The sequence below is a fragment of the Cyanistes caeruleus genome, chromosome 29 (genome assembly GCF_971803275.1).
Source record: "Cyanistes caeruleus chromosome 29, bCyaCae1.hap1.1, whole genome shotgun sequence".
Taxonomy (NCBI): domain Eukaryota; kingdom Metazoa; phylum Chordata; class Aves; order Passeriformes; family Paridae; genus Cyanistes; species Cyanistes caeruleus.
The window spans coordinates 3,857,011-3,869,805 of record NC_141729.1 but is presented as its reverse complement, the minus strand read 5'-3'; the positions used below and the strand labels follow the sequence as shown (position 1 = coordinate 3,869,805).

General features: G+C 66.8%; 1 protein-coding gene across 2 annotated transcripts in view; it reads left to right on the top strand.

The window, feature by feature from the left end:
• The first annotated feature begins 2,138 nt into the window (after nt 1–2,138).
• Nucleotides 2,139–12,795, top strand: part of FER1L5 (fer-1 like family member 5) — a 39,103-nt gene continuing 28,446 nt past the window's right edge. For both annotated transcript variants that reach the window (XM_086865431.1, XM_086865432.1), the window contains exons 1-14: nt 2,139–2,363; nt 2,476–2,531; nt 2,613–2,704; nt 2,783–2,891; nt 3,680–3,805; nt 3,883–4,011; nt 5,921–5,983; nt 6,474–6,524; nt 7,150–7,180; nt 7,797–7,912; nt 8,518–8,629; nt 9,522–9,589; nt 12,157–12,225; nt 12,321–12,364. In XM_086865431.1, the coding sequence (XP_086721557.1) occupies nt 2,279–2,363; nt 2,476–2,531; nt 2,613–2,704; nt 2,783–2,891; nt 3,680–3,805; nt 3,883–4,011; nt 5,921–5,983; nt 6,474–6,524; nt 7,150–7,180; nt 7,797–7,912; nt 8,518–8,629; nt 9,522–9,589; nt 12,157–12,225; nt 12,321–12,364 (1,151 nt within the window). In that variant the 5' untranslated portion in view covers nt 2,139–2,278. The remainder of the gene's footprint in view (nt 2,364–2,475; nt 2,532–2,612; nt 2,705–2,782; nt 2,892–3,679; nt 3,806–3,882; nt 4,012–5,920; nt 5,984–6,473; nt 6,525–7,149; nt 7,181–7,796; nt 7,913–8,517; nt 8,630–9,521; nt 9,590–12,156; nt 12,226–12,320; nt 12,365–12,795) is intronic.

Genomic DNA, 12,795 nt, shown 5'->3' with positions numbered 1-12,795 from the left:
AGGGATAGAGGGACAGGGACAGAGGGACACAGGGACAGGGACACAGGGACCCATGGGAATGTCCCCCTGGGGACCGGAGATGTCCCCGCAGGGACCGGAGATGTCCCCGCAGGACCGGGGATGTCCCCATGGGGACCGGAGATGTCCCCGCAAGAACCGGGGATGTCCCCGCAGGGACCGGGGATGTCCCCTCAAGGACCGGGGATGTCCCCGCAAGGACCGGGGATGTCCCCGCGGGGACCGGGGATGTCCCCATGGGGACCGGGGATGTCCCCTCAAGGACCGGGGATGTCCCCGCAAGGACCGGGGATGTCCCCATGGGGACCGGAGATGTCCCCGCAAGGACCGGGGATGTCCCCGCAGGGACCGGGGATGTCCCCATGGGGACCGGAGATGTCCCCGCAGGGACCGGGGATGTCCCCGCAAGGACCGGGGATGTCCCCATGGGGACCGGGGATGTCCCCGCAAGGACCGGGGATGTCCCCTCAAGGACCGGAGATGTCCCCGCAGGGACCGGAGATGTCCCCATGGGGACCGGGGATGTCCCCGCAAGGACCGGGGATGTCCCCATGGGGACCGGGGATGTCTCCGTGGGGACCGGAGATGTCCCCGCAGGGACCGGGGATGTCCCCTCAAGGACCGGGGATGTCCCCGCAAGGACCGGGGATGTCCCCGCGGGGACCGGGGATGTCCCCATGGGGACCGGGGATGTCCCCTCAAGGACCGGGGATGTCCCCGCAGGGACCGGAGATGTCCCCATGGGGACCGGGGATGTCCCCGCAAGGACCGGGGATGTCCCCGCAGGGACCGGAGATGTCCCCATGGGGACCGGGGGGGACCGAGGGATGTCCCCGCAGGGACCGGAGATGTCCCCGCAGGGACCGGAGATGTCCCGTCAAGGACCGGGGATGTCCCCTCAAGGACCGGGGATGTCCCCGCAAGGACCGGAGATGTCCCCGTGGGGACCGGGGATGTCCCTGCAGGGACCGGGGATGTCCCCGCGGGTACCGGGGATGTCCCCTCAAGGACCGGGGATGTCCCCGCAAGGACCGGGGATGTCCCCTCAAGGACCGGGGATGTCCCCTCAAGGACCGGAGATGTCCCCGCGGGGACCGGGGATGTCCCCATGGGGACCGGGGATGTCCCCTCAAGGACCGGGGATGTCCCCGCAGGGACCGGAGATGTCCCCATGGGGACCGGGGATGTCCCCGCAAGGACCGGGGATGTCCCCGCAGGGACCGGAGATGTCCCCATGGGGACCGGGGGGGACCGAGGGATGTCCCCGCAGGGACCGGAGATGTCCCGTCAAGGACCGGGGATGTCCCCTCAAGGACCGGGGATGTCCCCGCAAGGACCGGAGATGTCCCCGTGGGGACCGGGGATGTCCCTGCAGGGACCGGGGATGTCCCCGCGGGTACCGGGGATGTCCCCACAGGGACCGGAGATGTCCCCATGGGGACCGGGGATGTCCCCTCAAGGACCGGGGATGTCCCCGCAGGGACCGGGGATGTCCCCGCAAGGACCGGGGATGTCCCCGCGGGTACCGGGGATGTCCCCGCAGGGACCGGGGATGTCCCCGCAAGGACCGGGGATGTCCCCATGGGGACCGGAGATGTCCCCGCAGGGACCGGAGATGTCCCCTCCAGGACCGGGGATGTCCCCGCAGGGACCGGGGATGTCCCCTCAAGGACCGGGGATGTCCCCGCAAGGACCGGGGATGTCCCCTCAAGGACCGGAGATGTCCCCGCAAGGACCGGGGATGTCCCCTCAAGGACCGGGGATGTCCCCTCAAGGACCGGGGATGTCCCCATGGGGACCGGAGATGTCCCCGCAAGGACCGGGGATGTCCCCATGGGGACCGGAGATGTCCCCGCAAGGACCGGAGATGTCCCCATGGGGACCGGAGATGTCCCCGCAAGGACCGGGGATGTCCCCGCAGGACCGGGGATGTCCCCATGGGGACCGGGGATGTCCCCTCAAGGACCGGGGATGTCCCCGCAAGGACCGGGGATGTCCCCATGGGGACCGGGGGGGACCGAGGGATGTCCCCGCGGGGAGGGGACACTCCCCCAGCCCCACACCGGACCCCTCGCGCTCCCGCGGGCTCCCGGAGCCCGGTGGGGGTGACACGGTGACACCGTTACCGGCTGTCACAGCCGCCCGCCGCCGTTAGCGCCGCACCGCGGGGACACAACCGCCGCCGGCAGCGGGGACAGCCCCTGGCTGTCACACCGGTGTCACACCGGTGTCACCTCCTCGGTGCCAGCGCTCCGCGGCCATGCTGCGGTGTCACGCTGTCGCCGCTCGCATCCCCGGGGCCACCGGCTCCGGTGCCGGTGTCCTGCTGTCCGTCACCTTCCGAGGTACCGCGGGGCCGGGGACACCGCCGGGGCTGTGGCGGTGACACCGCCAGCCCCCCGCTGTCACCCCGCTGTCCCCAAGCTGAGCTGGCAGCGCCGCTCTTGTGTCGCGCAGGTGTCCCCAGGAGGACGCGGGTGGTGCCCGAGGGGCGCAGCCCCACCTGGAACGAGGTGAGGTGGCCCCGGGGTGACCCGTGGTGGCACGGGGACACGGCTTTGTCCCCCCCCTGAGCGGTGTCACCCGGTCCCCAGGAGCTGGTGTGGCCGCTGGACACGCGTCCCCTGAGTGCCACCGACACTCTGGAGCTGCGGCTGCGGCGCTGGGACTGTCCCCTGCCCCAGGGGTGAGTGACACCCCCGCAGGGACACCCCGGGGTCACCCCCCTGCCCGGGCCACCCTCAGCGTGTCCCCTCTGCCGCAGCGACCTGGGTGCCACCACGGTGTCGCTGGATGAGCTGGTGGCCAGGCCCAGCGTGCCGGTGGCCCTCAGGGACGTGGCGCTGCTGGACCACCGGGAGCGGCCCACGGGGGTGAGCCCCCGGCCCCAGAGCACCCCGGGGGACAGTGTCCCCGTGTCCCCGTGTCCCCGTGTCCCCGCGTCACCGTGTCACCGTGTCACCGTGTCACCGTGTCACCGTGTCCCCGTGTCCCTGTGTCCCCGTGTCCCTGTGTCTCTGTATCCCCTTGTCCCCGTGTCCCCGTGTCACCGTGTCCCCGTGTCCCTGTGTCTCTGTATCCCCGTGTCCCCGTGTCACCGTGTCACCATGTCCCCGTGTCTCTGTGTCCCTGTGTCTCTGTATCCCCGTGTCCCCGTGTCACCGTGTCCTCGTGTCCCTGTGTCCCCCTCAGTGTCCCCATGTCCCCATGTCCCACTAGATGTCCCCATGTCCCCATGTCCCCATGTCCCACTAGATGTCCCCATGTCCCCATGTCCCCATGTCCCCATGTCCCACTAGATGTCCCTGTGTCCCCATGTCTCCATGTCCCCATGTCCCCCTCAGTGTCCCCATGTCCCCATGTCCCCATGTCCCCCTCAGTGTCCCCATGTCCCTGTGTCCCCATGTCCCCATGTCCCCCTCGGTGTCCCCATGTCCCCCTCGGTGTCCCCATGTCCCCATGTCCCCATGTCCCCCTCAGTGTCCCCATGTCCCCCTCAGTGTCCCCATGTCCCTGTGTCCCCATGTCCCCATGTCCCTGTGTCCCCATGTCCCCCTCGGTGTCCCCATGTCCCCCTCGGTGTCCCCATGTCCCCCTCAGTGTCCCCATGTCCCCCTCCGTGTCCCCATGTCCCCCTCGGTGTCCCCATGTCCCTTTCCAGCACACCGTCACCTTCCTCTGCTCCTTTGACGCTCACGGCTGCAGCGGGGACATCGCCGTCACCCAGTGCCCGGTGTCACCGGTGCCACCCGCGGCGTCCCCCGCGGACAGGCGGGAGGATTTCCAGGTAGGGCCCCCTCAGGGACACCGCGGTGAGCGGGGACAAGGTCCCCTGGCTGCCACCGCGTCCCTGTCACCCGCCAGGTGCGGGTGAGGGTCATCAAGGGCCACCAGCTGCGGGGCAAGGACATCAAACCCGTGGTGCGGGTCCGGATCGGGAAGAGGAACTTCCACACCCGCAGCCGGAGCGGGAACAACCCCTACTTCAACGAGGTGACACCGGGAGGGGACACCGGGACACGGGGCGGGGACACGGGGACACCGGGACACCGGGAGGGGACACCGGGACACCGGGAACAACCCCTACTTCAACGAGGTGACACCGGGAGGGGACACCGGGACACGGGGAGGGGACACGGGGACACCGGGAACAACCCCTACTTCAACGAGGTGACACCGGGAGGGGACACCGGGACACGGGGAGGGGACACGGGGACACCGGGAACAACCCCTACTTCAACGAGGTGACACCGGGAGGGGACACCGGGACACGGGGAGGGGACACGGGGACACCGGGACACCGGGACACGGGGAGGGGACACGGGGACACCGGGAACAACCCCTACTTCAACGAGGTGACACCGGGAGGGGACACCGGGACACGGGGAGGGGACACCGGGAGGGGACACCGGGACACCGGGACACGGGGAGGGGACACGGGGACACGGGGAGGGGACACCGGGAGGGGACACCGGGAGGGGACACCGGGAGGGGACACCGGGACACCGGGAGGGGACACCGGGAGGGGACACCGGGACACGGGGAGGGGACACGGGGACACCGGGAACAACCCCTACTTCAACGAGGTGACACCGGGAGGGGACACCGGGACACGGGGAGGGGACACGGGGACACCGGGACACCGGGAACAACCCCTACTTCAACGAGGTGACACCGGGAGGGGACACCGGGACACCGGGACACCGGGACACCGGGACACGGGGACACCGGGAGGGGACACCGGGACACGGGGAGGGGACACGGGGACACCGGGACACCGGGAACAACCCCTACTTCAACGAGGTGACACCGGGAGGGGACACCGGGACACGGGGAGGGGACACGGGGACACCGGGACACCGGGAGGGGACACCGGGACACGGGGAGGGGACACGGGGACACCGGGACACCGGGACACCGGGAACAACCACTACTTCAACGAGGTGACACCGGGAGGGGACACCGGGACACCGGGAGGGGACACGGGGACACCGGGAACAACCCCTACTTCAACGAGGTGACACCGGGAGGGGACACCGGGACACGGGGAGGGGACACGGGGACACCGGGACACCGGGACACCGGGAACAACCCCTACTTCAACGAGGTGACACCGGGAGGGGACACCGGGACACCGGGGAGGGGACACCGGGACAGGGACACCGGGAGGGGACACCGGGACACGGGGAGGGGACACGGGGACACCGGGACACGGGGAGGGGACACCGGGACACCGGGAACAACCCCTACTTCAACGAGGTGACACCGGGAGGGGACACCGGGACACCGGGACACCGGGAGGGGACACCGGGACACCGGGACACCGGGACACCGGGACACAGGGACACCGGGAGGGGACACCGGGAGGGGACACCGGGACACCAGGACACCGGGAGGGGACACCGGGACACCGGGACACCGGGAGGGGACACTGGGACACCGGGGAGGGGACACCGGGAGGGGACACCGGGACACCGGGAGGGGACACCGGGAGGGGACACTGGGACACCGGGACAGGGACACCGGGACAGGGACACCGGGGAGGGGACACTGGGGAGGGGACACCGGGACAGGGACACCGGGACAGGGACACCGGGGAGGCGACACCGGGGAGGTGACACCGGGACAGGGACACCGGGAGGGGACACCGGGAGGGGACACCGGGAAGGGGACAGCGGGAGGGGACAGCGGGACAGGGACACCGGGAGGGGACACCGGGACACCGGGGAGGAGACACCGGGAGGGGACACCGGGACAGGGACACCGGGAGGGGACACCGGGAGGGGACACTGGGGAGGGGACACCGGGGAGGGGACACCGGGGAGGGGACACCGGGGAGGGGACACCGGGGACGGCCACCAGCCCTGGGTGGCCTCAGCGATGGTACCGCCGTGGTTTTCAGGTGTTCTGCCAGAATTTCCGCCTGACGCCGGAGCAGCTGGTGGCACAAAACATCCAGATCCAGGTGGGACACGGCGGCGGGGGACGGCGACAGGGACAGGGGGACAGGGGGACAGGGGGACAGGGGGACAGGGGGACAGGGGGACAGGGGACAGGGACAGACACGGGGACAGGGACAGGGGGACGGGGACAGGGACAGGGGGACAGATGGACGCACAGACACACGGACACAGGGACAAACACACGGACACAGGGACACAGGGACAGACACACGGACAGACACAGGGACACACGGACACACGGACACGTGGACAGACACAGGGACACACGGATGGACACAAGGACAGACACACAGACACAAGGACAGATGGACACACGGATACAAGGACAGACGGACAGACGGACAGACGCAGGGACAGACGGGCAGACGGACGCAAGGACAGACGGACAGGCGCGGGGACAGACGGACAGACGGACACAAGGACAGACGGACAGGCGCGGGGACAGACGGACAGGCGGACGCAGGGCCAGCCGTGTCCCTGTCCCCGCCCCAGGTGCTCCGTTCACCCCACGCCTGCATCAAACCCATCATCGGCGTCTTCCAGGTGAGGAAAAGCGGGAACGGGAACGGGAATGGGAACTGGGAATGGGAATGGGAATGGGAATGGGAATGGGAACTGGGAACTGGGAATGGGGAATGGGGAACTGGGAATGGGATTGGGAATGGGGAATGGGAATGGGAACTGGGAACTGGGAACGGGGAACTGGGAATGGGGAATGGGGAACTGGGAATGGGATTGGGAATGGGGAATGGGATTGGGAATGGGAATGGGAATGGGAATGGGAACTGGGAACTGGGAACGGGGAACTGGGAATGGGGAATGGGGAACTGGGAATGGGATTGGGAATGGGGAATGGGATTGGGAATGGGAATGGGGAATGGGAATGGGAATGGGAATGGGATTGGGAATGGGAATGGGAATGGGGAACTGGGAATGGGAACTGGGAATGGGAATGGGAATGGGGAATGGGGAATGGGAATGGGAATGGGAATGGGAATGGGGAATGGGAATGGGAATGGGGAATGGAGAACTGGGAATGGGGAATGGGAATGGGAATGGGGAACTGGGATTTGGGAATGGGAATTGGGATTTGGGATTGGATTTGGGATTTGGGATTGGATTTGGGATTTGGGTGTCGCTGCACTCACCCCCTTTGCCGTTCCCACAGCTCGACATCGGCACTGTCTACTCTGCCCCGGGTGAGGAGAGGGTTGGGGTGACACTGGGTGACACTGGGTGACACATTCGGGGTGACACATTCGGGGTGACACATTTGGGGTGACACTGGGTGACATTGGGTGACACATTCGGGGTGACACATTCAGGGTGACACTGGGTGACATTGGGTGGCACATTCGGGGTGACACATTCAGGGTGACACATTCGGGGTGACACATTCGGGGTGACACTGGGTGACATTGGGTGACACATTCGGGGTGACACATTCGGGGTGACACTGGGTGACATTGGGTGACACATTCGGGGTGACACATTCAGGGTGACACAATTTTGGGGTTCCAAACACGAAATTTGGGGTTCCGGATACGGATTTTGGGGTTCTGAGATGGGAAATTTGGGGTTCCCAGATGAGAAATTTGGGGGTCCGGACACGGAATTTTGGGGTTGGGAATTTTGGGGTTCCTAGCCGGGAATTTGGGGTTCGGGGCCGGGAATTTGGGGTTCTGGATATGAAATTTGGGGTTCCTGTCCCGGAATTTGGGGTTCTGTGCTGGGAATTTGGGGTTCGGGGCTGGGAATTTGGGGTTCCTGGCCGGGAATTCGGGGTGCCAGCGGTGTCCCCGCGGTGTCCCCAAGGCCGCAGCCTGAGCTGGAAGTGGCTGAGCCTTCAGCACCCCCAACACCGCGACGGCCGCTCCCAGGGGTTCCTCCAGCTCAGCCTCCGCGTGCGCCGCGCCGGGGAGAGCGCCCCGGTGAGCCCCCCGCCATCGCCCGCACCCCGAACACCCCAGCTGGGGTCTGTCACCCCAAACACCCCAGCCGGGCTCTGTCACCCCAAAAAACCCCAGCCGGGGTCTGTCACCCCAAACACCCCAACCGGGCTCTGTCACCCCCCTACCCGGGGATTGTCACCCCCAAAAACCCCAGCCGGGGTCTGTCACCCCAAAAACCCCAGCCGGGGTCAGTCACCCCCCTACTCGGGCTCTGTCACCCCAAACACCCCAACCGGCCTCTGTCACCCCAAAAAACCCCAACCGGGCTCTGTCACCCCCAAACACCCCTCCTGGGGATTGTCACCTCCTCCCGGGGATTGTCACCTCCCCTCCCAGGGATTGTCACCCCCTTCCTGGGGTTTGTCACCCCAAAAACCCCTCCTGGGGTTTGTCACCCTCCTTCCCTGGGTTTGTCACCCCTCCTGGGGTTTGTCACCCCCAAAACCCCTCCCAGGGATTGTCACCCCCCTCCCCGGGGTTTGTCACCCCAAAAACCCCTCCTGGGGATTGTCACCCCCTTCTTGGGGATTGTCACCCTCCTTCCCGGGGTTTGTCACCCCTTCCCGGGGATTGTCACCCAAAAGGAGCCGGAGGTGCCGGAGAGGGGACAGGATGTGGCTTCCAACCTGCTGCGGGTGGCGACCTGCGGGACCACCCTGCGCGTCCGGGTGTTCCGCGCCGAGGAGCTGCTGTGGGGTGACCGGGGGGTTTTGGGGTGACCGGGGGGGTTTGGGGTGCTCAGGGGGGGTTTGGGGTGACCGGGGGGGTTTGGGGTGGGGCAGGGGGATTTGGGGTGCTCAGGGGGGGTTTGGGGTGATCGGGGGGGTTTGGGGTGACCGGGGGGGTTTGGGGTGATCGGGGGGGGTTTGGGGTGACCGGGGAGGGGTTTGGGGTGCTCAGGGGGGGTTTGGGGTGATCGGGGGGGTTTGGGGTGATCGGGGGGATTTGGGGTGACCGGGGGGGTTTGGGGTGACCGGGGGGGGTTTGGGGTGGGGCAGGGGGATTTGGGGTGCTCAGGGTGGATTTGGGGCGCTCAGGGCGGTTTTGGGGCGCTCAGGGCGGATCTGGGGCGCTCAGGGGGGTCTGGGTTGGGATAGGGGGGATTTGGGGCGCTCAGGGCGGATTTGGGGTGCTCAGGGTGGATTTGGGGTGCTCAGGGCGGATTTGGGGCGCTCAGGGGGGTCTGGGTTGGGGTAGGGGGGATTTGGGGTGCTCAGGGCGGTTTTGGGGCGCTCAGGGCGGATTTGGGGCGCTCAGGGGGGTCTGGGTTGGGATAGGGGGGGATTTGGGGTGCTCAGGGCGGTTTTGGGGCGCTCAGGGCGGTTTTGGGGTGCTCAGGAGGGATTTGGGGCGCTCAGGGCGGTTTTGGGGTGCTCAGGGGGGATTTGGGGCGCTCAGGGCGGATCTGGGGCGCTCAGGGCGGATTTGGGGCGCTCAGGGGGGATTTGGGGCGCTCAGGGGGGTCTGGGTTGGGATAGGGGGGATTTGGGGGCCTCACGCCCATCACAGACGGGGAACACCGGGAATTTGGGGTGGGGGTGGATTTGGGGACCCCCCAAAACGTCTCTGCTCCCCCATCCCCGCTCAGTGGAGCCGGCGCGGCCGTGCCAGGGACCGGCGAAGGTTTCGGTGCGGGTCGGGTTCGCCGGCAGGACCGTGAGTGCGGGACCGGGAATTCGGGGTGCCCGGGAGGGAATTTGGGGTGATGGGAGGGAATTTGGGGTGCCCGGGGGGGATTTGGGGTTCCGAGCAGGGAATTTGGGGTGTCGGGGGGGGAATTTGGGGTGTCGGGAGGGAATTTGGGGTGATGGGGGGGGAATTTGGGGTGTCGGGAGGGAATTTGGGGTGCCCGGGGGGGATTTGGGATGTCGGGAGGGAATTTGGGGTGCCCGGGAGGGAATTTGGGGTGTCCGGGGGGGAATTTGGGGTGTCGGGAGGGAATTTGGGGTTCAGGGCCGGGAATTTGGGGTGATGGGGAGGGAATTTGGGGTGTCGGGAAGGGAATTTGGGGTGATGGGAAGGGAATTTGGGGTGCCCGGGGGGGATTTGGGGTGTCGGGAGGGAATTTGGGGTGCCCGGGGGGGAATTTGGGGTGTCGGGAGGGAATTTGGGGTGTCGGGAGGGAATTTGGGGTGTCGGGAAGGGAATTTGGGGTGCCCGGGGGGGATTTGGGGTTCCGAGCAGGGAATTTGGGGTGTCGGGGGGGAATTTGGGGTGTCGGGAAGGGAATTTGGGGTGCCCGGGGGGGATTTGGGGTGTCGGGAGGGAATTTGGGGTGTCGGGAAGGGAATTTGGGGTGTCGGGAGGGAATTTGGGGTGTCGGGAAGGGAATTTGGGGTGTCGGGAAGGGAATTTGGGGTTCCCGGGAGGGAATTTGGGGTGTCCGGGAGGGAATTTGGGGTTCCCGGGAGGGAATTTGGGGTGTCCGGGGGGGAATTTGGGGTGCCCGGGAGGGAATTTGGGGTGCCCGGGAGGGAATTTGGGGTGTCGGGAGGGAATTTGGGGTGTCGGGAAGGGAATTTGGGGTTCCCGGGAGGGAATTTGGGGTGTCCGGGAGGGAATTTGGGGTTCCCGGGAGGGAATTTGGGGTTCCCGGGAGGGAATTTGGGGTTCCCGGGAGGGAATTTGGGGTGTCGGGAAGGGAATTTGGGGTGTCGGGAAGGAATTTGGGGTGTCGGGAGGGAATTTGGGGTGCCCGGGATGGAATTTGGGGTGTCGGGAAGGGAATTTGGGGTTCGGAGCAGGGAATTTGGGGTGTCGGGAAGGCAATTTGGGGTGTCGGGAGGGAATTTGGGGTTCCCGGGAGGGAATTTGGGGTGTCGGGAAGGGAATTTGGGGTGTCGGGGGGGGAATTTGGGGTGTCGGGAGGGAATTTGGGGTTCCCGGGAGGGAATTTGGGGTGTCGGGGGGGAATTTGGGGTTCCCGGGAGGGAATTTGGGGTGCCCGGGGGGGATTTGGGGTTCTGAGCAGGGAATTTGGGGTGTCGGGAGGGAATTTGGGGTGCCCGGGAGGGAATTTGGGGTGTCCGGGGGGGAATTTGGGGTGTCGGGAGGGAATTTGGGGTGTCGGGAAGGGAATTTGGGGTGTCGGGAAGGGAATTTGGGGTGATGGGAAGGGAATTTGGGGTGCCCGGGGGGGATTTGGGGTGTCGGGAAGGGAATTTGGGGTGTCGGGAGGGAATTTGGGGTGTCGGGGGGGAATTTGGGGTGTCGGGAAGGGAATTTGGGGTGTCGAGAGGGGAATTTGGGGTGCCCGGGGGGGATTTGGGGTGTCGGGAGGGGAATTTGGGGTGTCGGGAGGGAATTTGGGGTGCCCGGGAAGGAATTTGGGGTGCCCGGGAGGGAATTTGGGGTTCCCGGGAGGGAATTTGGGGTGTCGGGGGGGGAATTTGGGGTGCCCGGGAGGGAATTTGGGGTGTCGGGAGGGAATTTGGGGTGCCCGGGGAGGAATTTGGGGTGTCGGGAAGGGAATTTGGGGTGCCCGGGAGGGAATTTGGGGTGTCGGGAAGGGAATTTGGGGTGTCGGGAGGGAATTTGGGGTGTCGGGAGGGAATTTGGGGTGTCCGGGAGGGAATTTGGGGTGTCGGGAGGGAATTTGGGGTGCCCGGGGGGGAATTTGGGGTGCCCGGGAGGGAATTTGGGGTGTCGGGAAGGGAATTTGGGGTGCCCTGGAGGGAATTTGGGGTGTCGGGAAGGAATTTGGGGTTCCCGGGAGGGAATTTGGGGTGTCGGGAGGGAATTTGGGGTTCCCGGGAGGGAATTTGGGGTGTCCGGGGGGGAATTTGGGGTTCCCGGGAGGGAATTTGGGGTGTCGGGAGGGAATTTGGGGTGTCGGGAAGGGAATTTGGGGTGCCAGGAGGGGATTTGGGGTGCCCGGGAGGGAATTTGGGGTGTCGGGAAGGGAATTTGGGGTGCCCGGGGGGGATTTGGGGTGCCCGGGAGGGAATTTGGGGTGCCCGGGGGGGATTTGGGGTGTCGGGAGGGAATTTGGGGTGTCGGGAGGGAATTTGGGGTGCCCGGGAGGGAATTTGGGGTGCCCGGGAGGGAATTTGGGGTTCAGGGCCGGGAATTTGGGGTTCCGGACCGGGAATTTGGGGTGCCCGGGAGGGAATTTGGGGTGCCCGGGAAGGAATTTGGGGTTCCCGGGAGGGAATTTGGGGTTCCGGACGGGGAATTTGGGGTACCCCGGGGCTCTGAGGCTCCTTTTGGGGGTGCCCCCGCAGCTCTGCACCCGCGGGGTGCCCCTCGATGCCAACCCCGAGTGGAACGAGGTTCTGCTGTTCCCCCTGCGGGTGAGGAGCGCCCCCAGCCCCAAAAGAGCACCCCAAAAAAAGGGGGGACCCCCCCGGTTCCCGCAGCCACGCTGGGCGCTCTTCTCCACCCGCAGCTGCCCCCGGTCTGTGAGGAGATCCTGCTGGAAATGCTGCGAGGGTGAGCCCCGGTCTGGGGGTACCGGGGGGAGTTTGGGGGTACCCGGGGGGGTTTGGGGGTACCGGGGGGTCTGGGAACAGCCCCGGTTTGGGGGTACCCGGGGGGAGTTCGGGGGTACCCGGGGGGGTTTGGGAACAGCCCCGGTTTGGGAACAGCCCCGGTTTGGGGGTACCCGGGGGGTTTGGGGGTACCCGGGGGTTTGGGGGTACCCGGGGGGAGTTTGGGGGTACCGGGGGGAGTTTGGGAACAGCCCCGGTCTGGGGGTACCCGGGGGGTTTGGGAACAGCCCCGGTTTGGGGGTACCGGGGGGTTTGGGGGGTACCCGTGGGGAGTTTGGGGGTACCCGGGGGGTCTGGGAACAGCCCCGGTTTGGGGGTACCCGGGGGGAGTTTGGGGGTACCGGGGGGAGTTTGGGAACAGCCCCGGTCTGG